The sequence below is a fragment of the Pungitius pungitius genome, chromosome 1 (genome assembly GCF_949316345.1).
Source record: "Pungitius pungitius chromosome 1, fPunPun2.1, whole genome shotgun sequence".
NCBI classification, from domain to species: domain Eukaryota; kingdom Metazoa; phylum Chordata; class Actinopteri; order Perciformes; family Gasterosteidae; genus Pungitius; species Pungitius pungitius.
Window position 1 is genome coordinate 11,354,350 of NC_084900.1, and position 13,178 is coordinate 11,367,527.

The 13,178-nt window shown below is 41.5% G+C and overlaps 1 protein-coding gene and 1 long non-coding RNA gene across 3 annotated transcripts; one reads left to right on the plus strand and one right to left on the minus strand.

The window, feature by feature from the left end:
• Positions 1-1,420: 1,420 nt before the first annotated feature.
• LOC119221762 (uncharacterized) lies at positions 1,421-7,279 on the plus strand. The gene is made up of 3 exons (XR_009956210.1): positions 1,421-1,583; positions 5,082-5,184; positions 7,220-7,279. It is a non-coding gene; the product is annotated as an uncharacterized LOC119221762 (long non-coding RNA).
• Positions 7,280-8,612: 1,333 nt separating this feature from the next.
• On the minus strand, positions 8,613-12,463 carry zgc:92664 (uncharacterized protein LOC436695 homolog). Of its 2 annotated transcripts, none has more exons than XM_037479088.2 (5): positions 12,109-12,463; positions 11,791-11,885; positions 11,430-11,656; positions 10,882-10,989; positions 8,613-10,376 (listed from the first exon to the last, which is right to left on the minus strand). In XM_037479088.2, the coding sequence occupies exons 1-5, from the start codon at positions 12,127-12,129 to the stop codon at positions 10,318-10,320; spliced, it is 510 nt and encodes a 169-aa protein (XP_037334985.2). In that variant the 5' UTR covers positions 12,130-12,463; the 3' UTR covers positions 8,613-10,317. The 2 variants fall into 2 exon arrangements, with proteins under 2 accessions (XP_037334985.2, XP_037334984.2); XM_037479087.2 differs by having other exon boundaries at positions 11,430-11,674; positions 12,109-12,462.
• Positions 12,464-13,178: the final 715 nt, after the last annotated feature.

The window sequence follows — 13,178 nt, forward strand, 5'->3', positions numbered from 1 at the left end:
GAAGGTGTATCTTGAGTTTCCGATGGAAGATGTAATGGCTCTCTGCAGTCCTGATGTCATCAGAGAGCTCATTCCACCATCTGGGAGCAGGACAGCAAAGAGTCACGATCTCGCCGAGTGTTTTTCTCTCAGAGGGAGGAACAAGCAGCTTGATGCAGATGCAGATGCAGAGCGGAGTGTGCGGGTTGGGATGTAGGGTTTCACCATGTCCTGGATGTAGAGTGGACCCGATCCATTCACAGCGTAGTACGTCAGTACCAATGTTTTGAACTGGATGCGGGCAGCCACTGATAACCAGTGAAGAGAAGTGGTGTGGTGAGAGAGTATTTCGGAAGGTTGAAGACCGGTCGAGCTGCTGCATTCTGGATGAGCTGCAGTGGTCGAATGGCGGTAGAAGAGAGACCCGCCAGCAGAGAGTTACAGTAGTCAAGGCGGGAGATGCCAAGAGCCTGAATCAGTACCTGTGCCGCCTTCTGAGTGAGAAGGGGACGTATTCTCCTGATGTTGTAGAGCGTGTATCTACAGGATCGTGTTGTCGCTGTGATGTTGGGAGTCAGGGAGAGTTGGGAGTCAAGTGTCACGCCGAGGTTCCTAGCAGTCAGAGTGGGCGTTAACACGGAGTCCCCGAAGTTAACAATCAGGTTCTGAGTGGGAGAGTTTTTTCCGGGGAAGAAAATTCGTACTTTTGTTTCATTGTCCTCATAGAGGTCAAATGCCTTCATTTAAGATGTAGTGTGTGTTTAGCATTTGTTTTATTGAAATGAAAGCCTTTAGAGTAAAGCTTTTCTTAAGTACAAAATTATTAAAATACTTTTTGTATTTTGCAGCATGTACATCTAAAATGTGCAAATTGACTCTTTAAGTGAAATGTGAGTGCAATGTACTTATAGTTAAAACTAAACTATACACGCACTGGATATTAAAGTATAATTAAGTCAAAAGTTTTGTCCGATAAGTACAAATAGCTACAAAGATATGCAGGCACATAAAACACACACACACACACACACACACACACACACACACACACACACACACACACACACACACACACACACACACACACACACACACACACACACACACACACACACACACACACACACACACACACACACACACACACGATCCCCGCAGGGGGAGACACTGTCCTCCTCTTCTCAGACCAGTTAGATATTCAAAACACAACCGCCTTGCACAATCTCCCGTCCTGCACCGCGGCAGAGAAAAGCCTGTGACGGTTATTTTAATTAAACATAAAAAATAAATAAAAATCGCAGGAGCGATATTATTCAAATGTAACGACATGGATCGATTGTGCTGGTCGGTAGGCACATTTTGATACGGGTGAAATATTGCTGCGCGCTCGTTTGAATTTCTATTTATTTTTTGTGTGTGTGACGGCTGTGTGGGGAGACGAGGAGCTGAGCGGTTGGCGCCACTTTCAAATCCTCCACTGACACAGAATGAGAGTCCGGCTTCAAATACATTTTCACACCAGCTTACTTCTCCTTTTAATCATTAATATAGGGTGAGGAATATCTTAACATAATTTTACTTTGGGACCGTTTTTTCCTTGGAAGGTAAGTAAATCAGTCTTTACAAATTTTGTCATTTATTCTTAAATGTTATGTGTGACACAGTTTTGTATGCTTTTATTAATATGTGCGACTAATCAAGATCCTTTTGGGGGGTTCTAGAGAACGAAAGCGGATGACTTCTGGGTGAATTGTGTGTTACAGTACAGAAAGTACGTGGTGTAACCTCCTGCGTAGTGGGTTATAATGACCTGCTGCTTAAGACAAAGGCTGTGTCGCAGTACTAACGGAGCTCTACGTGGCTCTTTGGTCGGACCGCTGCGTCTTTATCTTTTTACACAATCAGGTTGTTCGGTTAAAAGCTAAGCAGTTTTTGATGTATGGCCTAACATTAATACGGAAGGAATTGTTTTATATTTCTGAACAAAAGAGTTTTTAGGAGATAACTGATTAAGTTGAGGAAGCGGACACTCCCACAGTCGTAACACCCTCCCCGAAAGACCACAGCCCACTGGCCGCTCACTCCCTACTAAATACGGTTCGAAATTACACTTTGAACCGAATACAGCATTAAAAACTACAGCTACATCTGCCTCGGACTGAATTACGCCGCTAAACCAACGCTAGTTCAATCCGGTTCGGTTTGTGAAGGACGAAGCTCCGACGGACGGAGGAAAACTGAGTCAGCAGTTGCCCTTCTGTCAAGCTGCCAGTGACGTCACAGTGCTAGCTGACTGGACGACAGCTCCACGTATCCCCGCAGCTCGTTAGCTCCTAATGCTACAGGTGCCCAATATAAGGTATACTTCACATAAAGCTGTACTGATACTGACATTACAGGCTCTTTTATAAATGAGGCCAACAAAAAATAGACCAACACCTAAACATGGCAAACTTTCAGAAACGCTGCCGTGGTTTAATAAAAGTAGAGGTACTACTGCAGGAAGATGTTAGGCTGGCTATGGTTTGGTAACCCCATATAATAATGGCACGCTAGCCGTGTCTAGGGAGGGCAGCTAGTAAAGCAATGCAGCCAATTTGATTAAAAAGTAACAATGGTATGTCCGTAGAGGAATATGTGGCTTTAATATGCAGTCAGTTTTGACTTGACCGACGCCTGCCTCGTTCTAAGTTGCTCTGAGAATGCACTATTGATAACAAAGGTGCTCAGATAAAAGTAAAGCATTATATATGTTTAATGCATATACCTATCAATTATCTTTATTATTAGATATTATAATGATTATTATCATTTAATAGAACAATATCCACAAGGTGCATTCACAGTCAAATCAGTTACTTTACGACAGAAATGTTGATTTGAGTGAGTTAATTTCCATCCATCTGTTTCCTATCAATGTACTAACTAATAGTCTATTTGTTTCAGTGCTACATCATATTTAAAGAAGTTATGAAGAGTAATACCATTAAAGGACATCCACAGAGGATTCTTGTAATTCTTTTACTTCATTTCAGAACCGTCTTGATAGTGAAATGTAGCATTCAAGCAGTTGCATTATTAATTAAATGTGCCGTGTTGAGATGTTCACTGAAAAGAGGTTAACTTTATAGTGTAGCTAGAAATATACATCTCTTTTTTGTATCAAGGAAATAATCGACAAAGTGGTTTTGAACAGAAGTTATTTTTGATTATCAATTAATCTGTATTATTTTTATGATTAGTCATGTAGCCTTTATATATGCCAGAAAAAAGACAGTGAAAACCGCCACAAATATTTACTTTTAAAGTCATATGAAATGGAAAAAAGCAGCAAATCCTCACTTTCAACTTGATGTTGTAGTATTTCTGCTTGATAAATAACTAAAAGAAAAAAAAAAGAAGGTAATCTATTAATTGTGTCATCTCAACAATGGAGCTGGAGATTGAAATTCGTTTTGATACAGACATCCTCTATTACACCTTATCAATGACTCACGTTGTTCAGTCAACACCTGCTTTTTCTTTTTGCTCATGACAAAACTGAGCAAACCTCAGACAAAAGGTTAGGACCTAAATAAAACCACACATTAAATAAACAACATTCTGACTTAAATTAGGAAGTAATATAAGTATAGTGGGAATTTTGGTCGTGTGTTCAGTTCAAACCTTTGACTGAAGTTGGTCTGTGATTAGAAGTAATTTACTGGTTTGGTTTCTAAACGTTTTGAGGTTCCATATGGACACCCTTATTTATTATCACACTGATAACACTTGTGATCTTTATCACACACTGTGTGTAAATCCTTTCTATGGAAGTCTTTGGGGGGCTTCTCTGTGGTAACCGGTGTTATACTGAGGAACACTGCGCAATTCAGTCCAACATTGTGTCAGGTGGTCAGAATTTTACCACGAACATTCAGAGCAGAGCCTAGGTCTTTCTGCATGTACGTGCGTGTGTGCGCATGCATGCATAACAGCGGGGGGGGGGGGGGGGGGGGGGGTAAAGCAGTTTCAGCCGTCGGCAGGCCGGCCTCCTTCCCGCCAACTCTTATCTCATGACCGAGTGACACGAGAAGATACTGCGGAGCCTGACTCCAGTGCAATTAACCTCATGTCTCTGCACAAAGCAAGTCCACCTGCGCCTCCGCACGGCCCCCCCTTTTCCTGCATGAGAGTCCCTTCCCTCGGGCCTCTGCTGTGGTTTATGGTTTTTTTAATTCTGCAACTTTACCCGCGAGGAGCAAACGGCGAGAGCGCCGAGCGCTTCCTCTCGGAGCCACACTTTCTTCATTTTATTCCCCTCCCTCTCCTCCCACCCCCCTCCCTCCTCTGACAGCAGAGCTGCTTGGCAGGCTTACAGCTCAGAGCTCGGCAGAGGCGCAGCCGCCCCCCCCCTCTCGCCTTCCTCTACAATTACATTTTTTACTCGCCTGCGGTGGCTCCGTCGCACCCCGCCTTCTGCACCTGTGCCCAACACACCAAAGGGGGTCACCCCATTTTTTCTCCGATTTTTCGGCGCCCCGCAAAATGTTGAACGTATTGTAGAAAGTGATGGCCGGGGAAAAAGGCTGCAGCCCCGTAGGTCTTTGTGCCCACCGAGCCTCGTCGCTGCCTCAGTGTGCGGAGCCGGGGCTCCGGAGAGCAGCAGGCACCACTGAGGAGGACCGGGACACACTCACGCCCTCATAGATAGATAGGAGGTCGACTTGTGAAGGGCCAGGAAGGAAGGATGAAGGGGCGAGGGGGGGGGGGGGGGGGCTCAATTTTTGCGACCAGAACCCCAACCACCCCCTCCCCCTCCACACACACAGCAAACCCCCCCCCCCCCCTGACAACACCCCCCTTCTTACTGGGAACAGAAGCAGGATGAACCAGAAACTCCTAAACGGGCCTTTTTTATTGCTCCCTCCCTGTCACCAGTAGTAGACTGGGTGCTTTGGTTTCCCATTGACATGTGTTTGTATTGGAGTGCTAATTTATTTTTTATTTTTTGCTACGCCTGCAGCTTTTCCTGTTTTTTTTATTTGAATATCTGTGTCTTAGCGAAGTGTGACTGCGTGCAGTTTGTTATCACTGAGGTGTCCCTTGCCCTTTGGTCATAGAATCCAAAGTGAGGGGAGAAAGATGGGCCTTGAGGTGACTCGTGTCCCTGGTCTGGGCCGGCAGAGCCCCTCCATCAGTCGGTAATGATCTCAGCAGCAGACGGTAAGTGGATCTTTCCTTTTCTTCCTGGACCATTTAAAATGGCCTCTGCTGCTTCTCTCAGGTTTGCGTTTCCTCTTTCTTATTCCTTTCTCTCCATTCTGTTTAGTTGTGCTCTTTTTGCCTTCCCTCCCTCACTGTCACCCCTCCTTCGTCTCTCTCTCTCTCTCTCTCTCTCTCTCTTGTGTTTTTTTCCTTAATGAGGCTGGAGGTTTGGGTCTGAATGTAATGCGTGCTGTTTGCTGCTCTCCTTGCTGACATGACCTCTTGTTCTTGAATCCAATCAGCTTCCATCACATCGCCTGTTTGGCTTCATGAAGCTTCATTCACTGCTTTACCCATTTGACCCCCATCTATACTTTTCTCAAATGTTAAAATACTTACCAGGATTTTTGAAGTGTATCTGATTTTGTAATATTTACAGTCAGGTGTGGTGATCACAGGCCATGAATCCTCTGCTAGCCTTTGAAGTAGACAATGGCAGCAGGTTTGGAGTCACATTACACATCTAATTTACACTGTATCTATTGTATGTCATTGTAAAAAAAACAACGGTTAATTCATTCATTAGTCCATTCTATTTACATAATTGATACATTTTTGGGCAACAACAATTTGGTTTTAGTATCTTAAATGTGAGCATTGAACTGTCTTATTTCATTTAAAATATATTTTGGACTGCACACATTTAAAAACATTGCTTTAGAAATCTTGCATTATTTTGTTGCTATCTTAACAATAATTTAGTTCATCAAGAAATATGTGTAGATAAATTTATAATAATAACAATGGTATAGTTGCAGCCCAACTCAACATGCTATTTACAGTCAAGTTTAATGTGGAAATGACCTATTCATGTCAAATGAAAATATTACTATATTTATTGATGCAATTTATCAAGTAAAAATGTCAAATTTGGCGATGTCTGACAAAATTGACATTCATATAAATAAAAAAACATGTTTCTGTGTCCCTTAGACCAGATTCATGTTGTTTAAAAATGTTTTCCCTTTTGAATTATCCGACTCAATGTGTCAAGTATTCAACAGCAGACTATTATCTCCTAACTATTTCTCAATTGCTTTCTCAATTAGTGTATGATATTACAATACCTATAAAATCTCAAATGTAAATAAATTAAAATAACGTAAAACAATGTTTTACCTGTACGGTAAAAAAACAAAGGCTTTATTTCTCCGGTCCACACAGCCGGGCTCCATTCTGCTGTGGAGCTCTTTTTGGCCCTTACGGCTCGGTTCTATTAGTCAACCTCTTGGACTCTTGGAAGTGGAGCTGCTTCATTCGGCCCTCGTGGCTCTGCTCTACTTTTCCCTTCTTAAGGTGCCTTTAAAATGACTGCTGGTGCAGACCCTTTGCATAAAAAAAACTAATTTATATATAGGCTTTTTATAGTTTGGTTTTTCTCATTTCAATAATTTTATTTTGATCCACTGCTGTGAGTTAGTCTATGCGTTGTTTCTTTATCATTTCATTTTAATGGGATTGTATCCAATTAAACCAGACCTTTAAAGACCTCACCTTTTGGCCACTTGAATTAATAAAACAGAAACTGATGTTGCTCTGTGCTGCCATTGAGAGATACTATAGGTATATAGGTAAATGATGATAATACACACACACACACACACACACACACACATTAACATCAGGATCTTGGAATCATGGCCAACAATTGAACAGTGTTAAATAATCCCTCCAGTAAAAAGATTCAGATGAGTTTCATTTTTTGAAGTATGGAAATAATATTCCTCCTCAGCTATAGAGACAAATCAGTGGTTTCTACTGAACAGCTTTCCGCTTCAACTTTTCCTTTCAACTTTTTTGTGTACAGTGTAAATAAAAATAAAATGGGCCCAACAGAAAATTAAGCCGGTTAATCTCCAGCAAAAATAGTTTTTGGCTCATTAAACTCGAATGGAGTGAGAAAAAAAGAAGGGGAGGAAAGATTCTGTAATTTCACAATTGTAAATGTTGTAGTTGTGACCAGAAATGCAGATTTGATCTTTCTGTTCTACAGTAACCGAGAAGATAAGCAGTGTTTCATCTACTCTTCACTTCCACCTCTCCTCCATTTTGTTTGTAATATTATTCCCCCACAGATAATACAGAATATGCTGTGAATAACTGCATTAATTCTGTTATTTAGCACATCATGTTACTCTGAATGAAGTAAGCTGACAAAGCAAACAATATTAAGCCAATAAGCGTGTATTATATATTTAAGTTATTTATGACGGTGTTGTTATGGAAGATAAAATACATTCGTAATTGATCGTAATAAATGAACATGAACAAACTAGTGACAACTGACCGATGTGTCCCCTTTCGGTCTTTGGGTGTAGCCTGACGGAGTCCTGTCTCGGGGGGCACTCTAGCAGCACATCATGTTTTGCAGATTTCATGCTGAATTACTCCAAATCATTTTGTGCTGCCACCGTGAGCCTCGGGATTCCCAATGAGACGCATCCCAGTGCTCCCACTGACCACTGCTGCTCCTCCCATCAATGCTTCTGGACTCCAAAACATATTAATGCTTTAATTTGTCTTTTATCTTTTACAATAACGAGGTTTTGAGTGCTGGTGATTTTCTCTGCATAAACAACTTTGAAAGCAGACTATGGACAAACTTGATTAGTGTGAATATTTTTGAAGTAGTATTTGTGTATTGAAATCATAAAATCTAACCGCATCTGATTGGCTGATTTGAGTTATAGTGGCTTTTAAAGTGATGAGGTGGAAATTTGTGGTTAATAAATATTAAGCATGGATTGAGAAAATGAGAGCACAGTTCAATGAAACCTGCCGGAACATTAAGAATAAATACATTCTTTAAAAAAAAGATGAGCCCCCCCCATCACAGAGTTAATTTCTCTACTCATCCACTCGATGGGGGATTATCCAGAGGAAATAATAAAGAGCTGTGCAGCACGTGTTGTTTGTGGCTTGCATTTCCTCGTTGGTGTCCTTTAGTTCCGGAGAAGGTGTGTGAGCCTCGTGTGTCGTGCTGTAGCAGCACATCATTACTGGTAGTGGGTCTGTGTTACCAGTATGATATGTGCTGCTGCCCCTAGACACGCAATCCTCTTCATCGTCAGATACACTGATGCTCGTCGTCAAATGCTTACAGGTAGGACCATGAATAAAAGCCCAATGTTTGAACATGAAGACGTTCGCTCCTTCCTTGTACCTATCAGCGAGATGGATCTCAAACTGGACCAGAGAGACACGTTCATCCTCAAGGTTTGTTCTTGTGTGAAGAAAGGAAGATAGTTCTCATTCCAACGTGCTGACGTGTCAAAATGAACATGTAGCGTTATATTTATTTCTCAGCATATACAAAGAAAGGCTTTTATTTGTGTTTATAAACTTGTTTAATCAATTCATTTTGTTTTGTACAGCCTAAAATCAAATTAGTCTCTGAAGGCTTTACTTGTACAATGCGACATTCCCTGTCCTAATTCTAAACATTTTCGGAGAAAAGGGAGGAAACCATTAAAATCTACTCCCGACCAATGGATAAAAAGGCAATTTGGTGTTTCTACACCAGATAATTAATAAACAAATTCAATAGTTTAACATTGGTGTCATATAGTGTTTGTGCCCACATGTTACTGAAGGTATTTCTGTAACTGCTGCTTAATTAAAACTATTTGAAACTAATACCGTAGATGGCCTGCATGCTCAATATACCATGATGTGTCAAATTATGCCAATAAATGCATTCAAAAGAAGACCTTACCAAATGCAGAAATTGTTTTATTTTTTTATAGTTGCTATAAGCTGTAAAACAATGATTCAAATGTGTGAGTCTAATATCACAAAGTACCAAATACACTGTGCAGAAATACTCACGTATTGGTTTTGGTGCCCAACTACTATGAGAGATGATTCTACTTATTTAGTCAACATGTGGTGTTTGAACTCTAGGATCAGAACAATACTGTCACCAAACCATGAATTGGTTTCGTGACAGTTTGGGTTTGGCATTAAGAATTTTAATGCCAAACTTCCACGTTGTGTTTTTAGGCTTCAAAACAGCGGCAATTAGCATCAGTTAGCCAGCGCATTGAATCCAGCAGCGGAGGGGGCAGTCAATGGGCCTCGTCCCCCGCTTAACAGTGCACTGTGTGCGTATTTATCATTGTGTTAACTCGCCTGCTTGTCTACAGAAAGAGAGTAAGTTAAAAATTAGTATTATTATATTCTAATAAGTGGGGCTGTATGGGGTTCATCTCCAGTGTTAGGTGATGGAGTTTAGAAAAACAGGAGTTGCAGCACGTGAGCTAAGTCGTGTGAAAACGTACCGAGACACCCTAAAACATGTGAAAATCTTCCCCACTTTGTTTTAGCCCGAGACATTTCCTAGGTTCTCTTCAAAGCCACCAGCAGAAGACAGGCGCAGCTGCATGGCTCGTTCATTTGTATTATTTCAGAACAAACTATGGATCAGGAGCTAAAAAAAAAAAAAAAATCTCCTTTACCGTTATGAAAGGTGTATGACCAGATTTCTACTGTCTTGTCCACCTAAACACATTTTAATGGCAGGTTAACATTGAAAATATACCAGAACCATCACTCTGTTTTGTTCTAAATACTCTAATTCTAATAACTGGTGCAATATGTTTAACCCATCAGTTGAATCAAACTTTTGTTTGAGTTTTGCACAACTGATTTGAACATGAAATAGAGTAAAATATTTTACATTGCTCAGACAAACATCTGCCTCGGCATCGGGGGCATCTGGATCAAAGGCGTCATTTCTCTGCTGCGTTCTGTTGCTTTTCCTGACTTAAAAAAAAAAAAAACACAGGCAGTACCAATGCTGGAAGACCATCCTTGCTGTTCTGGGTCTTTTGGGACTTTCTGGACGTACATACAAATTTAAAGTCAATAAGAAGGCAAAATGTTCTCAATTAAAAAGAATTGTGGTAAAAAAAAAAAAAACGTTGGTGCCAACAACTCTCTCAGGAGTGGCGTAGGATTGGACGAGTCCTGCATGACATCGCACAAAATTCATGCCGCTTCAGGCTCAAATGAGAAGTCCAGTTCATCGCCGCTTTGCTCTTATTGTCATCGTTCTGAGTGCATCATTTCAAGTCCAAAGAAGGTAAAAGGTCAACGGGAGAGCAAAGGAAGATCACCGGAGTTCAAGATGAGGCCCGAGTCCAAGTTATCTGTGGAGACACAAAGCAGCAACACTTAACATTTCTACTTAAGAAGCTACTCGCCCTCTGAGGGCACAGCTCAACAACATGTGGTTGCATCGTACTATTTTAAACGCTTAGCAATTCCAAAAGACAGTTAGTCACTATAGTTTTGAGCAACATTGCAGGAAGTAGTGCGTTTGCTGGGGATTATTTTCAGCAGAGTGATGGTTGTGAGGCATCAGGACGGGGTCTGTGGCTTTGAGTCACAATAAAACACAGAGCGTGTGTGTTTGTGTCTGTGTGTGTGTGTTGATGGAAATGAAGGATACACACAATCATTTTTGTAGATACATAGAGGAAATGCAACTAAAATATCAACCAGATTAATAGCCTCTAAATGTTCCTAAATCCTTCGTTGTTAACGACACTACTAGCAATAAACCATGTGTCAGACCCGTGTGTGTTTGTCTAATCAAATCTTCTTCCACATTACTACCCCCCCCCCACTGTGTGATGCATTCTGCAACTTCACCTTGATCAAAGTTGTTGAGTTTTTTGGAGTTGGATCCTTCCCCCAGTCCCTCGATGTCCACAAGATCACTGTTTACATCTGAGTCGTTGAGAGCACTGAGGGTCACATCTACACACAATACACAGATACACATTAGCTCAGTGGTGCTAGGTGAGCTAGCTCAATAGTAGCTGTTGTTGTATGTGTGCATTGTATATGCAAAATAATTTATGTCACGTGATCCTACTGGTCGAGTAGTATAACATGCAGTGATGCCAGGATCTAATCTGACCACCTTTTCCAGTAACAAGTAATCTAACGCGTTAGTATATCCAAACCAGTAATCAGATTAAAGTTACTTGCCCATTTTGTCAATAATAGTAAAATATATATTTGATTTATATATTTGCGTCTCTGGGAGTGAATCCACGTACGTAGATGCGACAATTAAGTCACGTTTTCAGCATGAAGGTCATGTCACGTGTGCATGCACAGACACAGTTTATGGTGACGTCATTGGATCATTGATATCAGAATACGTCATGTGTTATGCAGTTTTCCAGATTCACCTCCGGTTTTCTGCTTCTTCAGCGTGGGCTGCCTGGAGGGGGAACCCTGTAGTCCTGACGCCATGGCAACCTGAGCTTTCGGAACCGAGATGACGGATGGAGTCGCTTTTGTCGCCATGGCAACACTAGCAAAGGTTTTTTTGATGACCTTCTTGGGCCCATCCGAGGAGGCGCACAGAGCTCCGTCTTCGTACAGCTTCCTCTTCACGGAGCCCTTGGTCTGACCACTGGAGGGAGGAAGGGAACTGAACTGACTTTAGTATTCACTCTGAGTTAAGATGAGCATCCACACGGGTTAGAAGCATCTACACACCTACAAACACTCTGTTAAGATTTTCGGGGTATTTGGGGTGTGCATTACCCTGTGGGGCTGGAGTCCGCCACTGGGTGAAGCTGCATGGTTAGTTCTCCGAGTTTGGTGAAGGCAGCTCCAGCTGCGGAGAAGATCTCGCCGACCTGTGAAACGCAGTGCAGACAACTCAAAGCGCTTCGCACAGAACTGATCAAAACATCGGACCTCGCTGAATCCACATGTCAATGGTCAGGTGACCAGCAGCAGCGGGAAAAATGCCGAGGGGCTCGTTGCAGGATGCAAGCATTATAGCTCAACGGTAATAATATCCCCAGCTGGCTAACTAGCTTTACGTCTCGGTATTTTTGGTGTAAAATAAGGACTTACTTTAGTAGAAGCTGAGGTCATTGTGCTGGTCTCCCTGTTACTATAAACTCCGTATGGTCTTTGTACTGGTCTCAGTTATGCCTTCAAGTGGACGGGACAGCTGCTAAGATGCTAACAGTGTAGCTGGCTAGCTAAGTTAGCATGGGGTGCTCCTCATGATGTAGCAGGGGATCGAGAGATCTCCTCCTCCGGCGCTTTCAGTGTCGGTACCAGGAGATGCCCAACGTTGGAATCAAACGCTGCATCGTGTTATTGCCGTTTTAAATTTGCTGGGGGAAAGTTAAGACCAGAGACACATCGGGCCAGGTCACATCACTGAGTACAACGACACGGGCGGTGCCGCCTTCAATGTTTCCTCGTAATCTCCACGTTTAGTGATAGCGCCACATTACAGAAATTGAAAAGTGAGCGATGGAAGTTTTAGCTCTTCTTGTATTGCTCAATGACAGTACAATCTTTAAATTAATGAATGGTGTTACATAAATAACCGTGAGGGTGCTGCAATTAGGTCAATAGTCATCAGTCATTATTAACATTACATTATTATATGTCATTTAGCTGACGCTTTTATCCAAAGCGACTTACAATAAGTGTGTTTCAACCAGTCATTGATACTTGTGTCTACTTGGAAGTCTTTTCAATTATAAGCGTGTGCTTTTGAAAGCTTTTGGGACTTTCAAAAATACTGAAGATCTTCATACGCAGAAGATGCGCATGAAGATCTGCGCAGAATGCGGGGCTACTCATTTGTTCTATTTACAGTATACTATAATATAATATTATCATGATCTAGGGATTGGATGTCAAACTACCTACAACCATTTAGCATGTTATTCATTCATTTTTCAGAGTCTCCATTTCAACACCAAAGTTAACAAAGGCCTTTAAATCTTGTACACTACATTAATGCAGCCCAAGTTAATTGGTTTATTCTTCTACAGCCGTTCAAGGGAAATCTCCTTGTATTAAAATATATGTATTTACAACATAAAAACAACCAGCCTAAAGGCAGTACTTTATTACTTACTTTATTATACTTGCAACTGAAATATATTGGAAAAATATACACA